Source organism: Pongo pygmaeus, chromosome 19 (genome assembly GCF_028885625.2).
Source record: "Pongo pygmaeus isolate AG05252 chromosome 19, NHGRI_mPonPyg2-v2.0_pri, whole genome shotgun sequence".
Taxonomy (NCBI): Eukaryota; Metazoa; Chordata; class Mammalia; order Primates; family Hominidae; genus Pongo; species Pongo pygmaeus.
In genome coordinates this window covers 55,495,473-55,514,470 of record NC_072392.2, presented here as the reverse complement: position 1 = coordinate 55,514,470, position 18,998 = coordinate 55,495,473, and the positions used below count along the sequence as shown (strand labels likewise).

At 53.6% G+C, this 18,998-nt stretch overlaps 1 protein-coding gene across 9 annotated transcripts in view; it reads right to left on the bottom strand.

The window, feature by feature from the left end:
- The window catches only part of LOC129017017 (TBC1 domain family member 3G-like), a 69,372-nt gene extending 53,016 nt beyond the window's left edge, over positions 1-16,356 (bottom strand). The window contains exons 1-14 of one of the 9 annotated variants that reach the window (XM_063655559.1): positions 13,364-13,497; positions 9,786-11,192; positions 8,283-8,355; positions 8,038-8,120; positions 6,712-6,751; positions 6,055-6,228; positions 5,592-5,699; positions 5,152-5,261; positions 3,850-3,898; positions 3,204-3,324; positions 2,396-2,490; positions 1,935-2,000; positions 1,372-1,471; positions 851-1,003 (exon numbers count right to left, since the gene is read on the bottom strand). In XM_063655559.1, the coding sequence (XP_063511629.1) occupies positions 851-1,003; positions 1,372-1,471; positions 1,935-2,000; positions 2,396-2,490; positions 3,204-3,324; positions 3,850-3,898; positions 5,152-5,261; positions 5,592-5,699; positions 6,055-6,228; positions 6,712-6,751; positions 8,038-8,120; positions 8,283-8,354 (1,171 nt within the window). In that variant the 5' untranslated portion in view covers position 8,355; positions 9,786-11,192; positions 13,364-13,497. Of the gene's footprint in view, positions 1-850; positions 1,004-1,371; positions 1,472-1,934; positions 2,001-2,395; positions 2,491-3,203; positions 3,325-3,849; positions 3,899-5,151; positions 5,262-5,591; positions 5,700-6,054; positions 6,229-6,711; positions 6,752-8,037; positions 8,121-8,282; positions 11,193-13,363; positions 14,136-14,250 lie in introns of those variants that run through there. The other 8 variants (XM_063655561.1, XM_054456999.2, XM_063655562.1 and 5 more) reach the window with 8 other exon arrangements.
- Between the last annotated feature and the right edge of the window lie 2,642 nt (positions 16,357-18,998).

Genomic DNA, 18,998 nt, shown 5'->3' with positions numbered 1-18,998 from the left:
ACACGCCTGTAGTGTGCTGATCTCAGAGGGAGGGGTGTTGCCTGGCGTGGGGAAGCTGTCGTGGCATGGCGGGTGGCTCCTGGGACTGCCCCCAGGATTCAGACTGGCTGGAGGCTTCCTGCCACACACCTTCGTCCCAGGGCTGTTGGGCCTGGGATACGACCCCCAGTCAGAACTCAGGTAGGAGGGGCCTTGGATGTCACCCAGCCCCTTGCCACCTCACATGGGGACTCGTCTCTGCAGTGGGTTTTTGGGCCCGGATGTGGGACACCCTCTGCCCTCCTGGGCTGCCCAGTCCATGCCAGGACTGACCGTTCCCACATCTGGCTGAACTCTTGGCTCTGGCTCTGGGCCCGGGGTCCCACCTGTGCCCTCTCCCTGAATGCTCTGTGGGGGTCAGGGACACCGATTCCCTTGCCTCCCTGGCTCAAGGCTTGTTGTCCTGGCAACCTTGGAGGAGCGTGCATGAGTGAGGGGCCTCTGCTGCTATCTGAGGCTGTGGGTGCCTGCAGGGAGGGGCGGGGTCTCCCACAAATGGGTCTGGGCCCGTCTAGTAACTTTGAGGGCCCTGTGAGGGGGAGAGCGAGACACCGTGGAAAGTGGGAGGGGGCTTGTTGGAGGGTCTTGCCCACATCCCCCTCCTGCGTGCACAGCACGTCCAGTATACAGGCACTGAGCGCCTGCCCTGAGGACCGGTGGGCCTCCTGTACCTTCTTAGAGTGCAGGAGGAAGAGGAGGAAGAAAAGGTGAAGAGGAAGGCCCAGGTAGTAGGGTTGCAGGTCCCGGGCACTCCCCTACTATGGACTACCCCAGAGGGTGACATGGGAGGGGACATGGCACTGGAGCCCACCTGGGGGTGGCAGGTCCACCTGCTTTCTTGTTAGTTTCTTCATAGAGGCCCTAAGATGCTTGAGCACGGTGTCATCATCCCTGGCCCAGGGGTAAATGAACTGGTTCCGAAAACGTGCCCACAGGCCACACCTGGACGTCTTCATGAGGCGCTCTAGGGACAGGGTGGATATCAGGCCAGGAGAATTACCTGGGAATGGTCACAGCTCATACCCAGTGGACACTTCAGTCTCCCACTGGGCAGTGCCGGATCCTTTTGTGGCCACCCCAGGCATCCAGATATACACAGGAGACTGGCTGGGGGGCGACCTGGGCAGGGAAGTGCGCACCACACTCTGGACTTTCATCTGGGTCATGTGGGGGATGGACTCGGTGTCACAGTGTCCTGCCCAGCCCCCCTGGCCAGACCTCCCTCTGGGCCAGAACTGAGGATCATGAGGACAGTGTGAGGAAGCTGCCCTCGGGCCAGTCGGGGTCTGACCCCAGGGATCCCCAGGCCCCACTGGGTGGACGTAGACTTACTCTGCTGAACCTTAAAGGCAATGCTTGTCATCGGCATCAACACCTGTTCTCCTTCCAGCAAATAGACATCCCACAGGCGCAGGGTGAGCCCGAGAGAGATCTGTGGGGACAGCAGGTGTGAAAGAACCCGGTCCTTCCAGGCTGGGGCTGGTGGCTTGAGCTGCGCACACTGGGGCTTCAGTCTCCAGAGTCAGTGACCTTCCCCATGAGGGTCGCCTGAGCCCTCCAGGACGCTGGGTCAGACAAGGTCTTGCAGCTCCTCATGGGGGGCACTCATTTGAGTGGGGATGTGGCTCCTGGAGAGAGGGGCTTGCCCAGGGCTTGAGGCTTCCCCGAGCCCTCTCAAGTCGGGTCCTGGCCCAGTCTGCCCATGAGGCTGGGCCTGAGCCCCAGCCATTGCCCTGGGATGACCCCTCTTGGGCAGAGGGTTTTGCTTGTGTGTCCTTTGGGGACCCGCCTGAGCCTCCTGTGGGCTGGGAGTGAGCCAGACCCCCGGGCTGGGGAAGCAGGGCAATGCAGGGCAAGGAGTGTCCCTGAGCCAGGGTCTCCCTATGCCTCCTTACCCCATCAATCAGGGTCCGGATAAGGCAGCCTAATGAGGAACACTGCCCACGTAGACCTTCCTTGTCCTGATGGAAGCAACAGAGGTGCTCAGGCCACTGGGCTGCCCTAAAAACCTCCCTCTTCCAGGGCCTCTGAAGACCCTTCCCCTAGTGCAGAACACTGGGCAGTATCCAGAGCTCCCCACAACACTGTCACCTTCCCACACTCCTGGTGGACACACTGCCCTTTGCCCTGCTCTGCGGGAGCTGGGCCCCCATCCCTGTGCCTCTGCCTCCTCCAGGAGGAGGAGGAGGAGGAAAGGAAACCAACTCCCAGCCCATGGAGAACCCGACATCCCAGGTCAGGTCCTGGCTGGGACTCAGCCAGTCACCAGCCCCACGAGGGGCTCCAGCTCCCCTGCTCCTTACAGCCCCACGGGAGGCAGGGCCTCTGGGAAGAGCTGAGGGGACCAGAAACTCACCTGATGCCACATGGTCTTGGGTTGTGATGTGGGTACCACATGCTCCTGTTGGTCTTGGAGCCCCTGGACTGTCCCACCATTTGGGCTGTGAAATCCTGAGAAGCCCCCAGCCCATCATGAAATCAGAGACTTCCCCCAAGGTGTGGAGCCATCGGCTGCAAGAGCTGGGCAGCTGGAGAGGCCCCCAAACCCCAAGGCCTCCCACCCTCCCATCTGGTGACCCCACCATGCGGCCTTTACCCTGGGGAGGTGGGGCAGGAACATTCCCTGGAGCCTGGCTGGAGGTTCTCCTGGAGGCCTCCTGGGCCAGGATGCAAAAAGGGCAAACCTGACTTTGAGGCCACGACAGGGCAGCCAGAACTGTGTGGGTGCTGGGCTTCCTGGTCATCTCCTGGAAGTGGGGTCGGGCCAGGGAACAGGGGATGGGGAGATGCTGCCACCTGGGCTTGGTCGGCCCATTCATGGGCACCAATGGCAGCAGGAGCCTGGGCAGCTGGAGGGCAGGACGACTCTCAGGGAGGGGAGAGTCAGCTGCACAGAATCAGAGCCGGAGGGTGTGGCTCCAGGACACAGAGGTTGGCCACGGGGAGGATGAGATGCCCTCTGCTGATGGGGATGAAAGGCATCTGATTTGGGCTTTGGGGGTCAGCTGTGGACTCCTGTGGGACCCTCAGCAGAGACATCCTAAAGTCTCCCAACAAGCTGGCAATACAAGGAGGGTGCCTTGGGTGAAAGCTGTGATCACCTGGCCAGGGTGGCCATCCCCAGGTCTGGCTGCAAGAGGTCCCCGGGGCAGCTGTTCACTTACCTTGCAGAGAGTGCCTCTCATTGGCCAGCAGCTGCACCAGTGCCCAGAATGCATCCTCCTCAGGCAGGTAAAGGAGGAACAATGCAGCGATGTGGCTGAGGTCCCTGCAGTAGCCCACCTCCTGCAAGAGCCAGAGTCACCATGGAAGGACATCACCTGGGAGGGCTGAGGTCACCTGGGAGGACTCATGTCATTGGAGAGGGCAGAGGTGACTGGAGAGGCTTCCTCTGAAGAAGAGGCTTCCCCAGGATGCAAATTCATTTCATGACAAGAGCCAAGTCCATCAGGCACCTCAGCACCTTGTCCAAAATGTCTGCCGATAGCACCATCCTGTGTGCGATGCTGCCAAGCTCCTGGGCTTCGGGGCAGCCCCAGGAGGAGGGCATCATTTCTTGTTCTGAGAAGTGGTGGTCAGGCCCAAGTGACAGCAGGAGTCGAGGCCCTGACTCCTTTGTGTCGCAGCTTGACCCCTTGAGACCACCCCCTTGCTTGGAGGTTTATGGCAGCAGTGAGCTGAAATCCTACCTCCTATATCCTTGTGGGTCACAAATACTAACTTTAAAAGAAGCAACGACACCCCCACCAGACACCCACTCCTGTGAATATGGAAATATGGCCCGGGAACCTCACTGCCGGGAATACTCACCGGGTTATACTGCGAATATGCCAGGAGGATGTAGAATAGTTCCCGCTGCCTAGGAAACAGAGAAAGGGGGCTATGGTTTGGTTTGTGCAGATGCTGTTAGTTTCACTTTGTCTACACAGCCTAACAGCAAATCCTATTTCAGGTTCAGATGATTCACCAGATAAGCAGTGAGCTCTTCAGGGCCTGAGACTGTTGAAGAAATGTTTCAGTAAAATCCACATCTGTGACATGCAAATAGCCCAGTTGTACAGTGACTTACCTGATCCTTTTCCCTGTGAATGATTTTTTTTTTTTTTCCAGTTTGCACACATGCCAGTTCAGTCTGTGGGTGTATAGTTCCTCCACGGTTGCAAACCAAGGTTCAGAGTCTCCCGGCCACCGCTCCAGCCCCTCCTGGAGCGACTCCTTCATCCTCCAAGTCTCCAGGGTGGCCCCTATGCACCCAGCCTCTCCCTGATCCGTCAGCCCCTGGCCACCCAGACTGCTTCTCAGTCCCTATGGTTTGGCCTTTTCCAGAATGGCCTAGGAATGGGAATCCTACTGTGGTAGCTTATTGGGTCTGGCTTCTTTCCCTTAGCAAAATGCATCTAGGATCCACCCACGTTCGTGCGGGCATGACTGGCTCCTTCCCTTTTCTCACTGGGTCTTCCGTTTGAAGGGAGGACCAGCCTTGCTCTCCCCATTCCCGTGTTCAAGGCCATCCCCGAAGGCTCCGTGTGTGAGTGACGAGGAATCAAGCAGTGAACCTGGCATGCAGGTTTCATGTGGATGTCAGTTTTCAAATCAGTGGGTTCGATATCTGTGACACTTTGGGGACGTGTGGTTCAAGTCCACTGAGCTTTGTGAGCCACTGCCCAACTGGCTGCCAATGTGGCTGTGCCATGTCATGTTCCCAGCAGACCTGGATGAGAGTTTCCAGGACCCCTAATTCTCCCAGCATTTGGTTGCTGTCATTGTTGCCTGGGGGGGCTCATGGGCCCTCTATCCTGCCACCCTCCCGTAGGCCCTACCATGGGTCCCCATGGGTCAGGGAGAGCACCTTTCACCATTGTGCATGATTTTCTTTGCTGTCTTCTGTCTCCTCAGGATCCTCCTGGGTTCTGGCCCCACATGTTCCAGTCTGACCCAGGCCTTGGAACCAGGGAGGTGCTCGGTTCATGGTGCCGGCTTCTCCCTGGGCCAGGAGAGCTCTTGGCAGCTCTGTCATTCCTCCTGGGTGACCCTGGCTTTTGCTCTGGGGAAGCCCCCATCCCTCTCGTTCACTCCATCTCCCCTGGGGCCCTGTGGCTCCTGTAGGCTTACTTGGCTCCATATCGATCCCTGAAGAAGATATGCTTCCTTAAGGTCCCGCTTATGTCCAGGTCGATCTGGTGGATGTGTTCAGATGACCTCTTGCCCTTCTCTTTCATGATCTGTAGGGCAGGGCCAAGAGGAGGAAGCAACCTCAGAACAGAAGGAAGCCTCCCTGCCCCCAGTGACAGTCAGCCCACAGTCAGCACTTCGGGAAGAAAGGACAGAAGGAAGGTTTCCTTCTGCAGAAAGCTGCATTTTGGCTTGTTACTGAAGCCAGGGAGGGTCACCAGAGCTGAGTTTGTCTGTGGTGACTGTGTAACCATCTGTGCCCAGGGTGCTCATCTGACCTTCGCCCCCAGCCCCCCAGGGTGGTCTTGACGTTCCCTCCAGCTGGAGACCTGGGCCCCTGACATGGCCTGTCCTGTTTGTTGTGCTCTGGCTGAGCGTACCTTGTATTTTCTCGGGTTTTTCAACTTGATTTCCTGAATGTTCAGGAGGACTGACCACACCGGGCCCCGGATGTTCATGGGAATTCCCTTGTACACTCGATCTATGAGCTGTGGGCAGAAAACAATCTGGTGTCCCAGGCCACAGGGTGACCCCAGTGAGGACCAGAGCCCGGGGATTCTGGAAATTGTCGGTTTTGGCCCCATGATTCGTCAGTAGAGGTGACATCAAGTTGGGACAGGGTCTCCCTTCCCAGGACTGAAACAGTGGATGGACACTCAGAGTCGAAACTCTGATCTGAACCTTTTCCTTCCTTCGGGTCACCAGGGCATCCCTAGCCTTGAGCTCTGGGTGGTCCCAGCCCTAGATTCAGATTCCCTCCCAGCAAGGTGACGCTTGCATGAAAGGCAGGGAATCTGGTGACCAGGCCTGCAGTCCTCCGGGCGAGGACAGTGTGCCACCCACCCTCTGAGAGGCTGACGGTGCCAGGCCACAGCCATGGGTGCCTGTCCCCTGTCTCTGCAGAGAGTGCTTTCGGGGGCCTCTCTCCCCACACATTACTTTTGTACTGTGCTTATACGTCTCCCATTCTCCCAGCATTTTCCTCCACTTGCTCGTCCGTCTCATCTCCCGCCGATTCTATCAAATGAGGCATGTTGGAGTTAGCGGAGCTGCCAGGCTTCCCAGAGCCACCCGCAGATGCTGGGTCTTGGGCTCTGGAGCCCTGGTGGGACCCAGCTGGAAGGAGCCAGGGAAGGGCAGACCTCAAGGGCTGAGAGCCTTTGAGCAAATGAGCACCACTGGGCTGGCTTTGGGACCCCAGGATGTACCATCCTCAGGCCACAGACACACCAGTCTCAGGTCCCAGCCTCTAGGTGGGGTCCTGACACAAGCACGCAGCCACCCCCAAGCCAGGACTGTGGTTCTCCTTTTGAAAATTTTATCAAACTGCCAAAGTTAACAGCAACCTGGGGTCAGGTCCAGCAGGGACTGCTGCCCCTCCCAGTGACAGCGTGTTGCCCTCACCCACCACCGCCCAGGCCGGCTGCTTCCTCTGTCTCACCGACCACCCGCCCAGTCCCTACGTCCCTGGACCAGCCCCTCCATGCATCAGGCTCTTACCTTCACCTCCTGTGCAGCCAGAGGAGGCAGCTCCGTCTCACTGTAAGGCAACCCAGGGAGAGCTGAGGATCTGCACGGGGCCTGGAGCCACCCCAGCCTGGGAGCAGACCCCTAGAAAGCACTGGCTCTGTCCCTATCCAGCTCAGGGCTCAGCCCAGGAGAAGGCACAGGGAAGGGAGGACAAGGGCCTTCCTGTGGGTCTGACTCCCAGGAGGGGCAGGACCTGGGAGAAGAAGGAGTGCAGGGACAGCCTGGCCGGGGTTACTGGGGCCCCTGGCGTGGGAGGTGGTCAGGCTGCCCAGTGGGGCTGCCCGCCCTGGACTCCAGGTGGTGCTTTCTGCTGGAGCTGAGAAAGGTTAGCCCTGAGATGGGATGGGGGTCACCCACGGTGGGCGACCGGGCCCTGACAGGAGTCCCTCAGGGAGTGACCACATCACCCCACCAGGGTCAAGGGAGACTGCCCTGAGACCTGCCCGGTGTACTCTGGGTGCACCAGGGGCCCATCCCACTTGACAGCCCCAAGGCCCTTGCAGGTTCTGACCTCCCAGCATCCACCTGCCTCTCCCTGCACCCGAGCCACACACCTGTGTTTCAGAAGTGGCACGGCTCATCAGCTCCCTCCCACCCTACCTCCCCAGGGATCCTCTGTCTCTCCATCTTATGATCCCTGAGGGATAGGCTCCTGGCTGGGCTCCTGTTACCTGGCCCCAGATCCCTTCCCAGCACCAGACCCAGGGTCTTTAGCCACAAGCCCTGCTGCCTCCCTGGCCTCACCGTGAGATGACCAGAATGGGGCCCTGCCCAACTTCTCCCCCATTCTCCTAGGGCTACAGCCTCCATTGTCCCCATGCCTTTTCCCCTCACGGGACAGTGAGGGCTGTAGCTCTAGGGGAATGGGGGAGAACAGGGGCAGGTGGGCCCTCAGAGACCTGCTGGACAACAGCCCCGAGGCTGGGCCAGGCATCCCCTCACCCTGTGGCCACAACCCTTGGATCTCACTGGGGTTGTCTCCAAGTAGACAGGGCCAGACCCTCAGGCTGCCCCGCTCCTCTTGTGCTCACTTGCCGACAGAACTGCTGAGAGCCCAGGTGCCTGACCTAGCCCAGTCTCCATTCCCACCGGCTCCCTAGATGGGCCCCACACCTCTGGCCTAACAACAACCTCAGGCTGGACCTGCAGGGGAGCCAGGGAGGAGTTCTGTCCCTGGAAAGGAGGTTGACCCGAACTGGCGAGACATGTCCTGCATCAGAAAGGCCTTTCTAAAAGCAAACCCATCCCTGAGCTGAGACAGGTGCTTTAGGGGTGAGGGGAGTGCAGAGGACTCACTGCAGAATTCCAAAGTGATCAATGTTGCCGTAGATTCCAACAGGCACAGGCCCCTTGTCCTCTGGCAGCCCAGCTCGGTGTCCCTGTAGCCCAGAGGGAGCCTTGGTGAGGGGTCCAAGGTAAAGGGTGCAAGGGCCTGGGGGCATTGGCCACCCGTCCCTGCCCTGTGCTCCTACGGAGCGCAGGACCCTTTGACCAGGGCGCACTGGGAGAGGCCTCCCTCCAAGAAGCAGACCGACTTGTACCTTTTCATATTTCATAATGATGTCCTCTCGCTCTTGTGCCCACCAACTGTCCGCGTCCTCTACCGTGTCCATCCTGTGAGACAAAATTGTCTAAAGGTTACACTGTACCTGACAGCTTCGGAGAACACCTGAACTGCTCCCGCTGGGCTCCCAGATGCTGGCTGGCTGCGTAAACCCCATTCCACCGCGGCCCCCAGCTAAAAAGGGGCCAGACCCAGTGGCCCACAGCTGCTCAAGTCTCTGGAGTCTCAAGTCCCAAGCAGGGGTGGGCATCTTCCCAAGGACTTGAGTACAGTGGGACCCAGACAGAGAATCCTGTTGTCCCCAAATGCCATGAAATGGGGGCACACCTGCCCCAGCAGGTTGAATGGTTTCCACCTGCTAAGGGTGAAGGGCCCATGATGGGCTATACCAGGGATGTGGAGGCAGACTGGGCTCAGCGACCAGAGGTCTCTGTACACTCGGCCTCCGGGGATGCTCAGGGCCACAGAGATGCCCCGTTTCCTACAGGGAACAAGATCTCTCCTGACTGCTCGGTTCTACTCCGCTCATCACTTTGGCTACCATGGCCCTTCAGTCTGAACAGTGAATCCACTTTAGGAATAACGCCTTTTGAGCAGGAGGGTGTTCGGTTTGGGGATGAAAAAGATCTATTGTACTTATGGAAACCACGTCTCTCGCAGAGGGACTGTGGAGTCCACCATTCTGAGCTGTCCCTAGAGGAGGAGGCTTCATTTTCCTGGGTCACTGAGGAAGAACAGTGGGTCCTTGGTCCTGGAGAACACCTGGATGGACCGTCCCTCCTGGGAATACTCGGGACAAAAGGAGGGCGAGGCCTCGAGAGGACCACACAGAGCAAGAAATACCTGGGGAGAACCCTAGTTCCTGGACCCCTTTGAACAGAAGGGAAGATAGTCTCCCCTCAGCCAGCCCTCCAGGGCTTCTTCATTTTCCACAGCTGCCCAAGGGCAGCAGGCTCCCCCGGACAAGGGACCATGTGTGTTCACTGGGGCCCACAGCGATCATCAGGACCCAGCTTAGGGCACAGAGGTGTTCTGAGGACCGTCCTGTTCACCCCACCCACAGTGGATCTATACCAGTGGCTCTGCCAGGACCAGGCTCTGCCCCATCGGGATCGGAAACCTGGGCAGATTTGGGATCTAGGGCAGGGAGGTCACAGGGTTCAGGCCTGAATTCCAGCACAGCACACGGCAGGGCTGAGAGCAAAACTCAGGGTCACGTCTGGATTCCCAGGCCGGTTACTGCCTCTCTGACCCCAGATGTCTCATCTGTCGAATGGGTACATTTGGGAACAGCACCCACTCTATGAAGCCACCATGAGGACGAAAGAGCCAATCGTCTACACGGGCAGTGTAGAACGGGCACCTGGTGAGTGCTCAGGGATGACCCTCCTCGGTGGCTGCCCCACAGACGCCAACACCGCCCCCACCGTAGCCACTGTCCCCAAGTCAACCTGGAGGGAAGAGAGCAGGTCACACTCACCTGATTCTGATGAATCAGCTGGCCTGGGTTATGCCTCTCAGGGAGAAAACCTTTGAGTCCACAGAGCTGCTCACAGATACCACCGCCTGTGTGTAACTGCTGTAGAACACTGAGGCAGGCCAGAGAGCGGATAGGTGCTAAGCACCAGTGACATTCTGAGGTCATGGCACGCATCACAATGGGGCCTTGCCCGGGTCAGCAGGGCCCATAGTCAGGGTCCTCCGATGCCTGAGGCATCAACATGCCTGCCTGCGATGTGTTTGTGCACGTGCGTGCACATGTGTATGTGGGTAAACACGTCTGTACACGTGTGTGTTGATTCTCTGGCCAGGCCCGGCGGCCCCACTCGTGTGCACCCAGTTCCTCATCACTGTCACCCCCGAGGCCCAGGGCCAGCACCAGATCATCCATGGGTGTTCCCTAACTTCAGCCCTCCCTGTCCAGGGTGGTCCTGGGATACACATAGGGGTGGAGGGAAGTGACTGCTGCTGTTGGATCTCAGAATACAAAAGCTAATACTATTACCTAATGATCTTTTTAGTGTCTCTAATGGTATCACTTCTTCATTTCTGATATTTTAACTGGGTATTTCTCCCCATGACCCTTGGATATTCTAGCTAGAGGATCCTGTGGGGAAGGTGCCGGGCACACACTAGGGGCTCACTGTTCTAGACATGTTATCTAAATCCTGGCTCAGCTGTCTTTCCACGCAGGGTCTAGGGGATGCCAAATTCCAGGGTCCAGAAAGAGCTTGGGATAAAATGAAACTTCAAGGGGACAGCTTTGACCTGTGCTGAGTCTGCCTTTGCCATCCAACTGGAGTCTCAAGTCCTGAGGAAGGACGTCCAGATGCCCCAGTGCAGGGTCCTCCCAATCAACACCTGCTCCCCTGTACTCATTAGCAACCTCACCCACCCTACTCTCAAAGCACACTTGGCTCTCGTATCCAGGAGCTCTGCATCTGTGGATTCAGCAACAGCAGATGGAAAATATTCAGAAAATAAATTGGATGGTTATGTTTCTATGGAACATGTGCAGACTTTGTTCTTTTCATCATTCCCTAAAGAATACAGTATCATGACCATTCATGTGGCATCTGCATTGTATTACACATCATGAATAATCTAGAGATGGTCTAATGTCTACGGGAGGATGTGCATAGCTTATACGTAAATACCAGGCCATGTTATATTAGAGACTTGAGCATCCATGGATTTTGGCATTCCCGGGGACCCTAGAACTAATCCTCCATGCATACCAAGGGATGACTGTATATACTCACTCAGGAAGGCTTCTCATTGGAGGAAGGGCCGATTTCAGGACAGACAGGGACATCATCCCTGGACTACTGTCCATCCACCCATTCATCCATTGGCACCACCCTCTAGGACTGTCCCAATGACAGCCCTAGCAAGTGGAGACAAAAAAGCCTGGCTCAAATGGTACAGCTTTGAGGCCTTGGAAGCTGTACCAAGACTGGTACTCATACTGGTGATGTTGCACCAGTATGAGAATAGTGGGTCAGTTTCCTCCAGGATCCAGAAAGCGTTATCAGGCAGGCTCAGGGAGAGGAAAGGAGCATGGCCTCTCCAGCAGCCACACAGGCTTGCAGTAGGACGGGGCTGGGGCTGGGGCTGGCCTGTTTATCACTTGGGCCTCATGAGGGGAAAAGAAAGAACAGGGGGCAGAGGAGGAGCATGGAGACAGCTGGTTGCCTAAGGAGAAGGCGCCTCAGGGAAGGGTTACTAGTTTGTTTTCACACTGCTATAAAGAAATACTTGAGACTAGGTAATTTATAAAGGAAAGAGGTTTAATTGACTCCCAGTTCAGGGAACCTACAGTCATGGCAGAAGGCGAAGGGGAAGCAGGCACCTTCTCCACAAGGCAGCAGGAGGGAGTGAGTGGAGAACCGGGAAGTGCCACACTTTCAAACCATTAGCTCTCCTGAGAACTCCCTCACTATCAGGGGAGCAGCAGGGGGGAAACTGTCCCCAGATCCCATCCCCTCCCACCAGGTTCCTCCCTTGACACAGGAGGATTACAGTTCCAGATGAGATTTGGGTGGGGGCACAGAGCCCAACCTGTGAGGGTCTCAGTCTATGTTGCAGCTCCCCTGGGGCTGAGGCTGAGTACAGATCTGCTGGCCCTGCTCTACAGCATGCAGGGACTCTGCCTGTGTGCCCCCATCTGCTGCTTCCTGGGGGTGGTGGTTTCTTCCTCAAGAGGAGGGTGGATCTGCTCTCCTACCCACCCCTCTCCAAGGCCTTGTGGAGCCCTGGCCATGTCCTCCCCGGGTAAGAGCAGGAAACCGGGCTCCTTGCTCTTCTTGCTGCTTGGGTGACAATCCTGGGGTCATCCATAGGCCCCATTACTGTTCCCGCTTCTAAATGGAGAGTATTTTGGCACATCTTCCCGGCGGAGTCCGGGGCCTCATCCCTGTTATTTATTCTAGCTTGGTAAAGCCAGGTTAAGACATCTGGCAAGGAGATAGTAGAGTGGCCCCCAGGAAGGGTGGGTGGAGGGCGCTGGCCTTTGGGCTTGCCTGGAGCAGGGTGGGAGGGGGCAAGGTTACCAGGAAGCAGGGCTGTCAGGGCCAAAATCAGGAGGCGGTAATAATGCTGGTGCGGGGACAGGGCTGTGTGGTTGGCTTGGGGTGGGGCATGAGAGTCAAGGTTTGTCAGCACGCAGAGGGGTGGCTGACCCATGGACTAGGGGCTGTGGAACCCAGTGGTTGCCCTTAGTTCCTGGATCCTGGGAGACTTCTGGAGCTTGGGTGTGGGGCAGCCTAGGGGTGGAGGTGGGGCAGACAGGGGTAGGGGTGGGAGAGGAGGCCTTGCATGGCAGGGTGCAGGGTAGGAAACCAGCCAGGGGCCAGTTTGCATTGGTGGCTCCCATCCCCATCCCCACCCCCAAGCCCACCCCTACCCCCACCCTGCTGCAGAGTCGGGCCTGGGCTGCTATCCTCTGCTTTGGCCTCAGCAGATCACACGATGGAAGTTGGCAGCCCCGTGGGCACCACTCGAGCCAGCTGTGACCTGCGGTTTCTATTTCCTGGAGTGTGGGGTGCCCACCCAGGAGAGCACAGGCACACCCCACACCCCTCATATTGAGGATGCTGGGAGGTGGGGACCAAGGTCCTGCAGCCCTCTGCTTGCGCTGTGAAAGGTAGCCTAGGAGTCCTGTGTCCACCCATCCACGTGGGGCCCCAGGAGCCTGAACAGTGGCAGGCAGAGAGATGGGGAGGGAGAGAGAAGTGGAAAAGAAGGAGAGAGAAAGAGTGATGGGGAGAAGGAGTGAGGGAGAGTGAGGGAGAGAGAGGAAGAGAGATAAGGAAAGAGACAGAGGAGGTTGAGAGGAAAAGGAGCAAGAGATAGGGAGAGAGACACAAAAGGCAAAGAGAGAGACAGGGAGAGACGAGCGTGAGTAGGAGGTTGGGTCACTCTCGATCCCAGTCCCCAGTGAAAACCGTAGGTCACCATCACCTAACTACGCATGCAATAAAGTCTTCTGCCTGCTGCTTACAGCCCGAGAACCCCTTCTCCGAGAGAATAAAATCTTTGACCATTGCCCTTTCTCACCGGAGTTTGCTTGGGTCTTCTGATGAAGCGTGATGTCTGACCCATCGCCTTCCTGGGCTCAAGGATCCATGAAAAGCCGACGCCTCTTTTGGGAAGGGTCTGCAGTGCCTTCATCTCACTAGGCTCCCCAGGAAGCTTGCGAACTTGGCTTGAGCCCTAAGCAGCTGAGCATGTGCCGGGCCTCTGCTTCTCTCTTTCAGTAACAGGGAGAACCAAGAAAGAGACTAAAGCATGGTCTGCAGAGAAGGCACTTGTGCAAACACCAGGACAATGAGGGGCCTCAGTTGTCTTCATTTCTCCTAAAAACACGCATTTCCTCCCAGGCCACCCTAGTGAGGGCATGAAGCACAGCGTGTGTGTGTGTCTGTGTGTGTGCGCATTTATATGCATGTGTACGTATCTATGTGTGTGTTCAGGTATATACATGGGAATGTATTTATGTGTGTGCATGTGTGTGTGCAAGTATATGCATGTGTATGTATGTGGTGTGTGTGCGTGTGTGTGTGTGTGTTGCAGGGCTTTACAGTGGGCAGGATGTGGGAGGGCAGCTGCAGCTCCAAGCTGCAAGTCTTTCTGATAGAATGGTTAAGATTCCCTGGACCACAGAAAGAGTGTTTTCGTTTGCACCTATTTTTATTAGCACTTAAACCTGTATACTTCGTAGCATGTAAAGCTTAAGTTGCTTGACTATTCTTAGAAACGTTTTCACCAGCGGTCCCCAAACTTTTTGGCACCAGAGAGCAGTTTTCTTGAAGACAACTCTTCCACGGACCTGGGAGAAGGGGAAGGGATGATGCAGAGATGATTCAAGCCCATTACATTTATTGTGTGCTTTATTTCTATGATTATTTCACTGTAATATATAATGAAATAATTACACAACTCACCATAATATAGAATCAGTGGGAGCCCTGAGCTTGTTTTCCTGCAACTACATGGTCCCATCGGGAGGTGATGGGAGATAGTCACAGATCGTCAGGCATTAGGTTCTCATAAGGAGCACGCAATCTGGATTCTTGGCATGCTGAGTTCACAGTTGGGTTCTATGAGAATGTAACGGCACCACTCATGTGACAGGTGGCAGAGCTCGTGCGGTAATGTGAGGGATGGGGAGCGGCTGTTTCTACAGATGAAGCTTTGCTCCCTGGCTGGCTGCTCACCTCCTGCTGTGCAGCCTGGTTCCTAACAGGTGGGGACCCCTGATTTACCCAGTAAGATAAACACATTTTTATGTCAATTGAAATTATTCACCCTGCACCACCCAAAATTATCTTGCACACCTCACCCACCCAAGGGTCCCGTAGCGCACTTTGGGAGCTGTAGACGGTAAGCCTGGAGCTCCACTGAGCATTCCATCTCTCCACCATCTGTGGGCTAACAGGCTGTGTTAGTTTCCTAGGGCTGTTTTACAGTACCACAGACTGGGCACCTTTAACAACAGAATGTTACTGTCTCACAGTACTGGAGGCCATGGGTCCAAGATCAAGGTGTCATCAGGGTGGGTATTCCTTTTCCACTGGACTGTTGATACATTCTTAGAAGGTTTTTGGTTGCTGTTCACGTTAATTTCTCTTCCTTTCTGCAATTGTTCTCTTTCAGTACTCCCTGATATTTTTCTTCTTGAAGAAGTACCTAGTTAATTTTGTATTTTAAAATTCTTCCCCTCACCCCAAGAACTTCTGCCTTTATAATTGGCTCTCTCTTCATATTTATTTTATACAAGATATGTGGCTGATTACATTGTTTCTGTCTGTACAGATGGAGAGTTAAGGAATAAAGAGGACAGACAGACTAGATTACCTCAAACACTGAAATGCTATGATTTGTCCGAAGTCATACATGCATTATCTGACCAGACATAGGTGCTTTTTCTCTAGAAGCATTTTGTCATTTGGAATCAGATAGGTCTTCTGAATCTACCTGAATGAAATTGACAACTTTCAGAGGTTTTCAGTGGTGAAGAGAAACTTGGACAAGGAGATAACTTCCACAAACAGAAAAAGCCTCGTCTCTTCTGGATTCCTTTAACGCCAGTGGTCATCACCAGGGGGAGATTAGCCACCTTTTCCCCAGGCTGGGACCTCCACCTTCTCCTCTACAGGTGTATCACCTTAGAAATCTTCTGCATCTCACTGTCACCCAACACATTTTCTCTTTCCAAGCCTCTGCAGTCTCACGAGTTTGTCTGTATTTTTCTTCTCATAACCTACCTTGCTACCCTAGCCAGCCTGCATCTCATAGGAGATTAACGGAAATACTCCCAACATTGGGCCTTTCCTGTGCCCCCGTCTTCCTGCTGTATCCTGGCAAAATGCCAGCCCAATCCACAGTCTGTTGTTCTACTTCTGTATCTGAGGGCTAAAGAAAAAGCACCTAGTCATACAGATTAACCCTGTTTTAAAGTAACTATTACGTATTTTCAACCTCATCTGAGTACTCAGCCTTGCCTGATGCCTTTTGCTCACCCAGCCCTGTTTAGTTCTCTCATTCTCTTCAACATCTTTAGCAAACCTTCTCCTTCCCCCTTCCCCATCTTGACCTTCTTGTCTCTTCACCTGATACAGAGGTTCTTAGCTCCTACTTCATGGAGAATTTTAAGGTTTTGCTCTCTTCTATAAATTGACCTATAGGAGTATCCCTCTTTACCCCTTTCCTATGGTTTTCAGGGGATGGAATATTTGTCCTGAGAAGGCCAATACATCCATGGGACAGATGTCTCTATCCCCATTTGCTACATAAGTATTCGACTTCAGCCATCCGGTACACTGGCTCTGTCTCTGGTTTACACCTGCTGTCTCTGTGTCCGCTTTAGCCCATTGACTTCTTCCCTCACAACATTACTGAACTTGTCAATAGGCACATCAGTGATCTCCTGCATGCCAAGTCTCATGGACATTTTTCTTCATGTTGTTTGACTGCTGCTCTGCCTGACTGGATATTATAATCTCCTGTCCTTGAAACCCTAGGCTACTGTAGCACTACACTTTACTGGTTCTCTGCTTACCTTCGTTACATCTCTTGTTTTCTTTTTTCCGGATCCCTCCAGATGTTGCCTAGGAATCCTTTTAAACACAGTGCTCCAAGCAGAAATTAGTTGGAGGTAGTTCACAAGATGCAATTTATTTGCCATCCACCCTTGCATTTCAGCTCCATTATTTGTCCTTGCCATGCGTATCTATAAAAACACTTTCTCCTTCCCAGAGATGGCAGCTAACAAGACCTAGCAAAGAGAAATGGGAATTTTCATTCACAATTTCATAGGGAAAGCAATTGGCAAGATTATTTTACTGGCGAGGGTAATAAAATTAATGAGAGAGTTGAAGAAAGAGGCACCAATTCTGAAACTGTCTAGAACCATCTAACAGGTAAAGCTGAGGAGTTTTATCCATATTTGTAGGCTGTGATTATTTTCATAGAAGTACTCTCTGATTTATGGGTATGTCACTGATTACCACCAGAATTGCAGATTGGGCACATTAAGCACATCAGTGTAAAAATCCTTGACATTTTGGCCAGGCGCAGTGGCTCACGCCTGTATTCTCAGCACTTGGGGATGCCGAGGTGGGCAGATCACAAAGTCAAGGGTGCGAGACCAGCCTGACCAACATGGCGAAACCCCGTCTCTACTAAAAATACAAAAGTTAGCCAGGTGTGGTGGCACGTGCCTGCAATCCCAGCTACTCGGGAGGCCGAGGCAGGAGAATCGCTTGAACCCGGGAGGTAGAGGTTGCGGTGAGCCAAGATCTCACTGCTGCACTCCAGCCTGGGCAACAGAGGGAGACTGTCTCAAAAATAAAATAAATCAAAAACATCCTTGACATTTTAAAAATACCTCTGGCAGGGTTTCAGTGTAGTCGTGATATTGAAAATATTACCATGATTTGTCAGTTTCTTAAGTATAATTTTGTTTAGTCACGTGTAGGATAAGAACATAGACTTCTTGCTGGGGGCATTGGCTCATGCCTGTAATGCCTATAATCCCCACTACTCAGGAGGCTGAGTCGGGAGAATTGCTTGAGGTCAGGACTTTGAGACTAGCCTGGACAATAGAGCAAGACTCTGTCTCTTACAAAAAAACATAATCATAAATAGATTTCTTGGTTTGTGGGGTTAACTTTTTAAATTTTCCTCTCATTAATTTGCCACATTTTAAAAAAATTTTTTGAGATGGAGTCTCACAGTGTCGCCCAGGCTGGAGTGCAGTGGCATGATCTCGGCTCACTGCAATCTCTGCCTCTCAGCTTCAAGCAATTCTCCTGCCTCAGCCTCCCGAGTAGCTGGGACTACAGGCGTGTGGAAACTTTGTGGAAAGATTATTTCAGTGTCAACCCTGATTGATATTTTAGTAATCGAACAGGTGTCCGTTACTCCTTTATTCATTCATTTATCAAGTGCTTAATGGGTGTCTTCTGGGTGCCAGACACTGCATTAGACTCTGGGGAATCAAAGATGAATCACACTTAGTCTCTACCCCCTGGGAATTTATTCTGGTTAGAGAAATTGTAAACACATAATCATGATCCTATGGGATATTTTTAAAGTATGAAATGAGATAATGTGTGTGAAAAAGCTCTGTAAGCTTTACACATTTAAGATTTTTTCTCCAGTGCCTAGCATGATGCCTGACATATTTTAACTAGTCGTTACACTCTTGAATGAACTGGTGAAGAGCCAAGAGTTATGAGAGCATAATACTAGAGTGTAGATGGATTAGTTCTGCCTGGATGGACAGGAGGGACGCGGAGGCTTCCAAGAATATAACTTTTGAACTGGACTTGGAAATATAAGTTGTTTATGTTAAGAATGGAGAAAGGAGGTTCTGGGGGGGCAGCTGTCAGTCGTTAAAGTGCCTGGATTTAGATGAACCACGTATCTACAGGCTTATGCAGTTTACAAGATGCTTTTGTTTACAGTATCTCTTTTGAGCCTTATGACAGGTCCATGAAGTGAGTTCATACAACCAAGAGAAGCTTTGACTAGATCCTGGGTTCTAGGGTGTAAGAGACAGCATCTGGCCAGTTTATTCTTTACAGTTTCACGAATGTTATGATTGCCAATATTATTGTATTTCTATTATTATATTTGTGAAAGCATGGTTTTCTGAGTTACAAGTATATGAAAGACAGATGTATACATGTAAGAAAATGTATAGTTTTCTTTTTTTCTTTTGAGACAGAGTCTCGCTGGGTCCCAGGCTGGAGTGCAGTGGTGCGATCTCGGCTCACTGCAATCTCTGTCTCTGAGGTTCAAGCAACTTTCCTGCCTTAGCCTCTCAAGGAGCTGGGATTACAGGCGCCTGCCACCATCTCTGGTTAATTTTTGTATTTTTGGTAAAGACAAGGTTTTGCCATGTTGGCCAGGCTGGTCTCAAACTCCTGACCACAAGTGATCCTCCTGCCTCAGCCTCCCAAAGTATTAGGATTACTGGTGTGAGCCACTGTGCCCAGCACATCTTGGCACCCTTTTCAAAACTCACCTGACCACTGATGTGAGGGTTTGTTTCTGGGCCCTCTATTCCACCCCATTGATCTCGATGTCTGTCCTTATGCCAGTATCACAGTTTTCAGTTTTTCTTTTCCTTTTTTTTTTTTTGATACAGAGTCTCACTCTGTCACCCAGGCTGGAATGCAGTGGC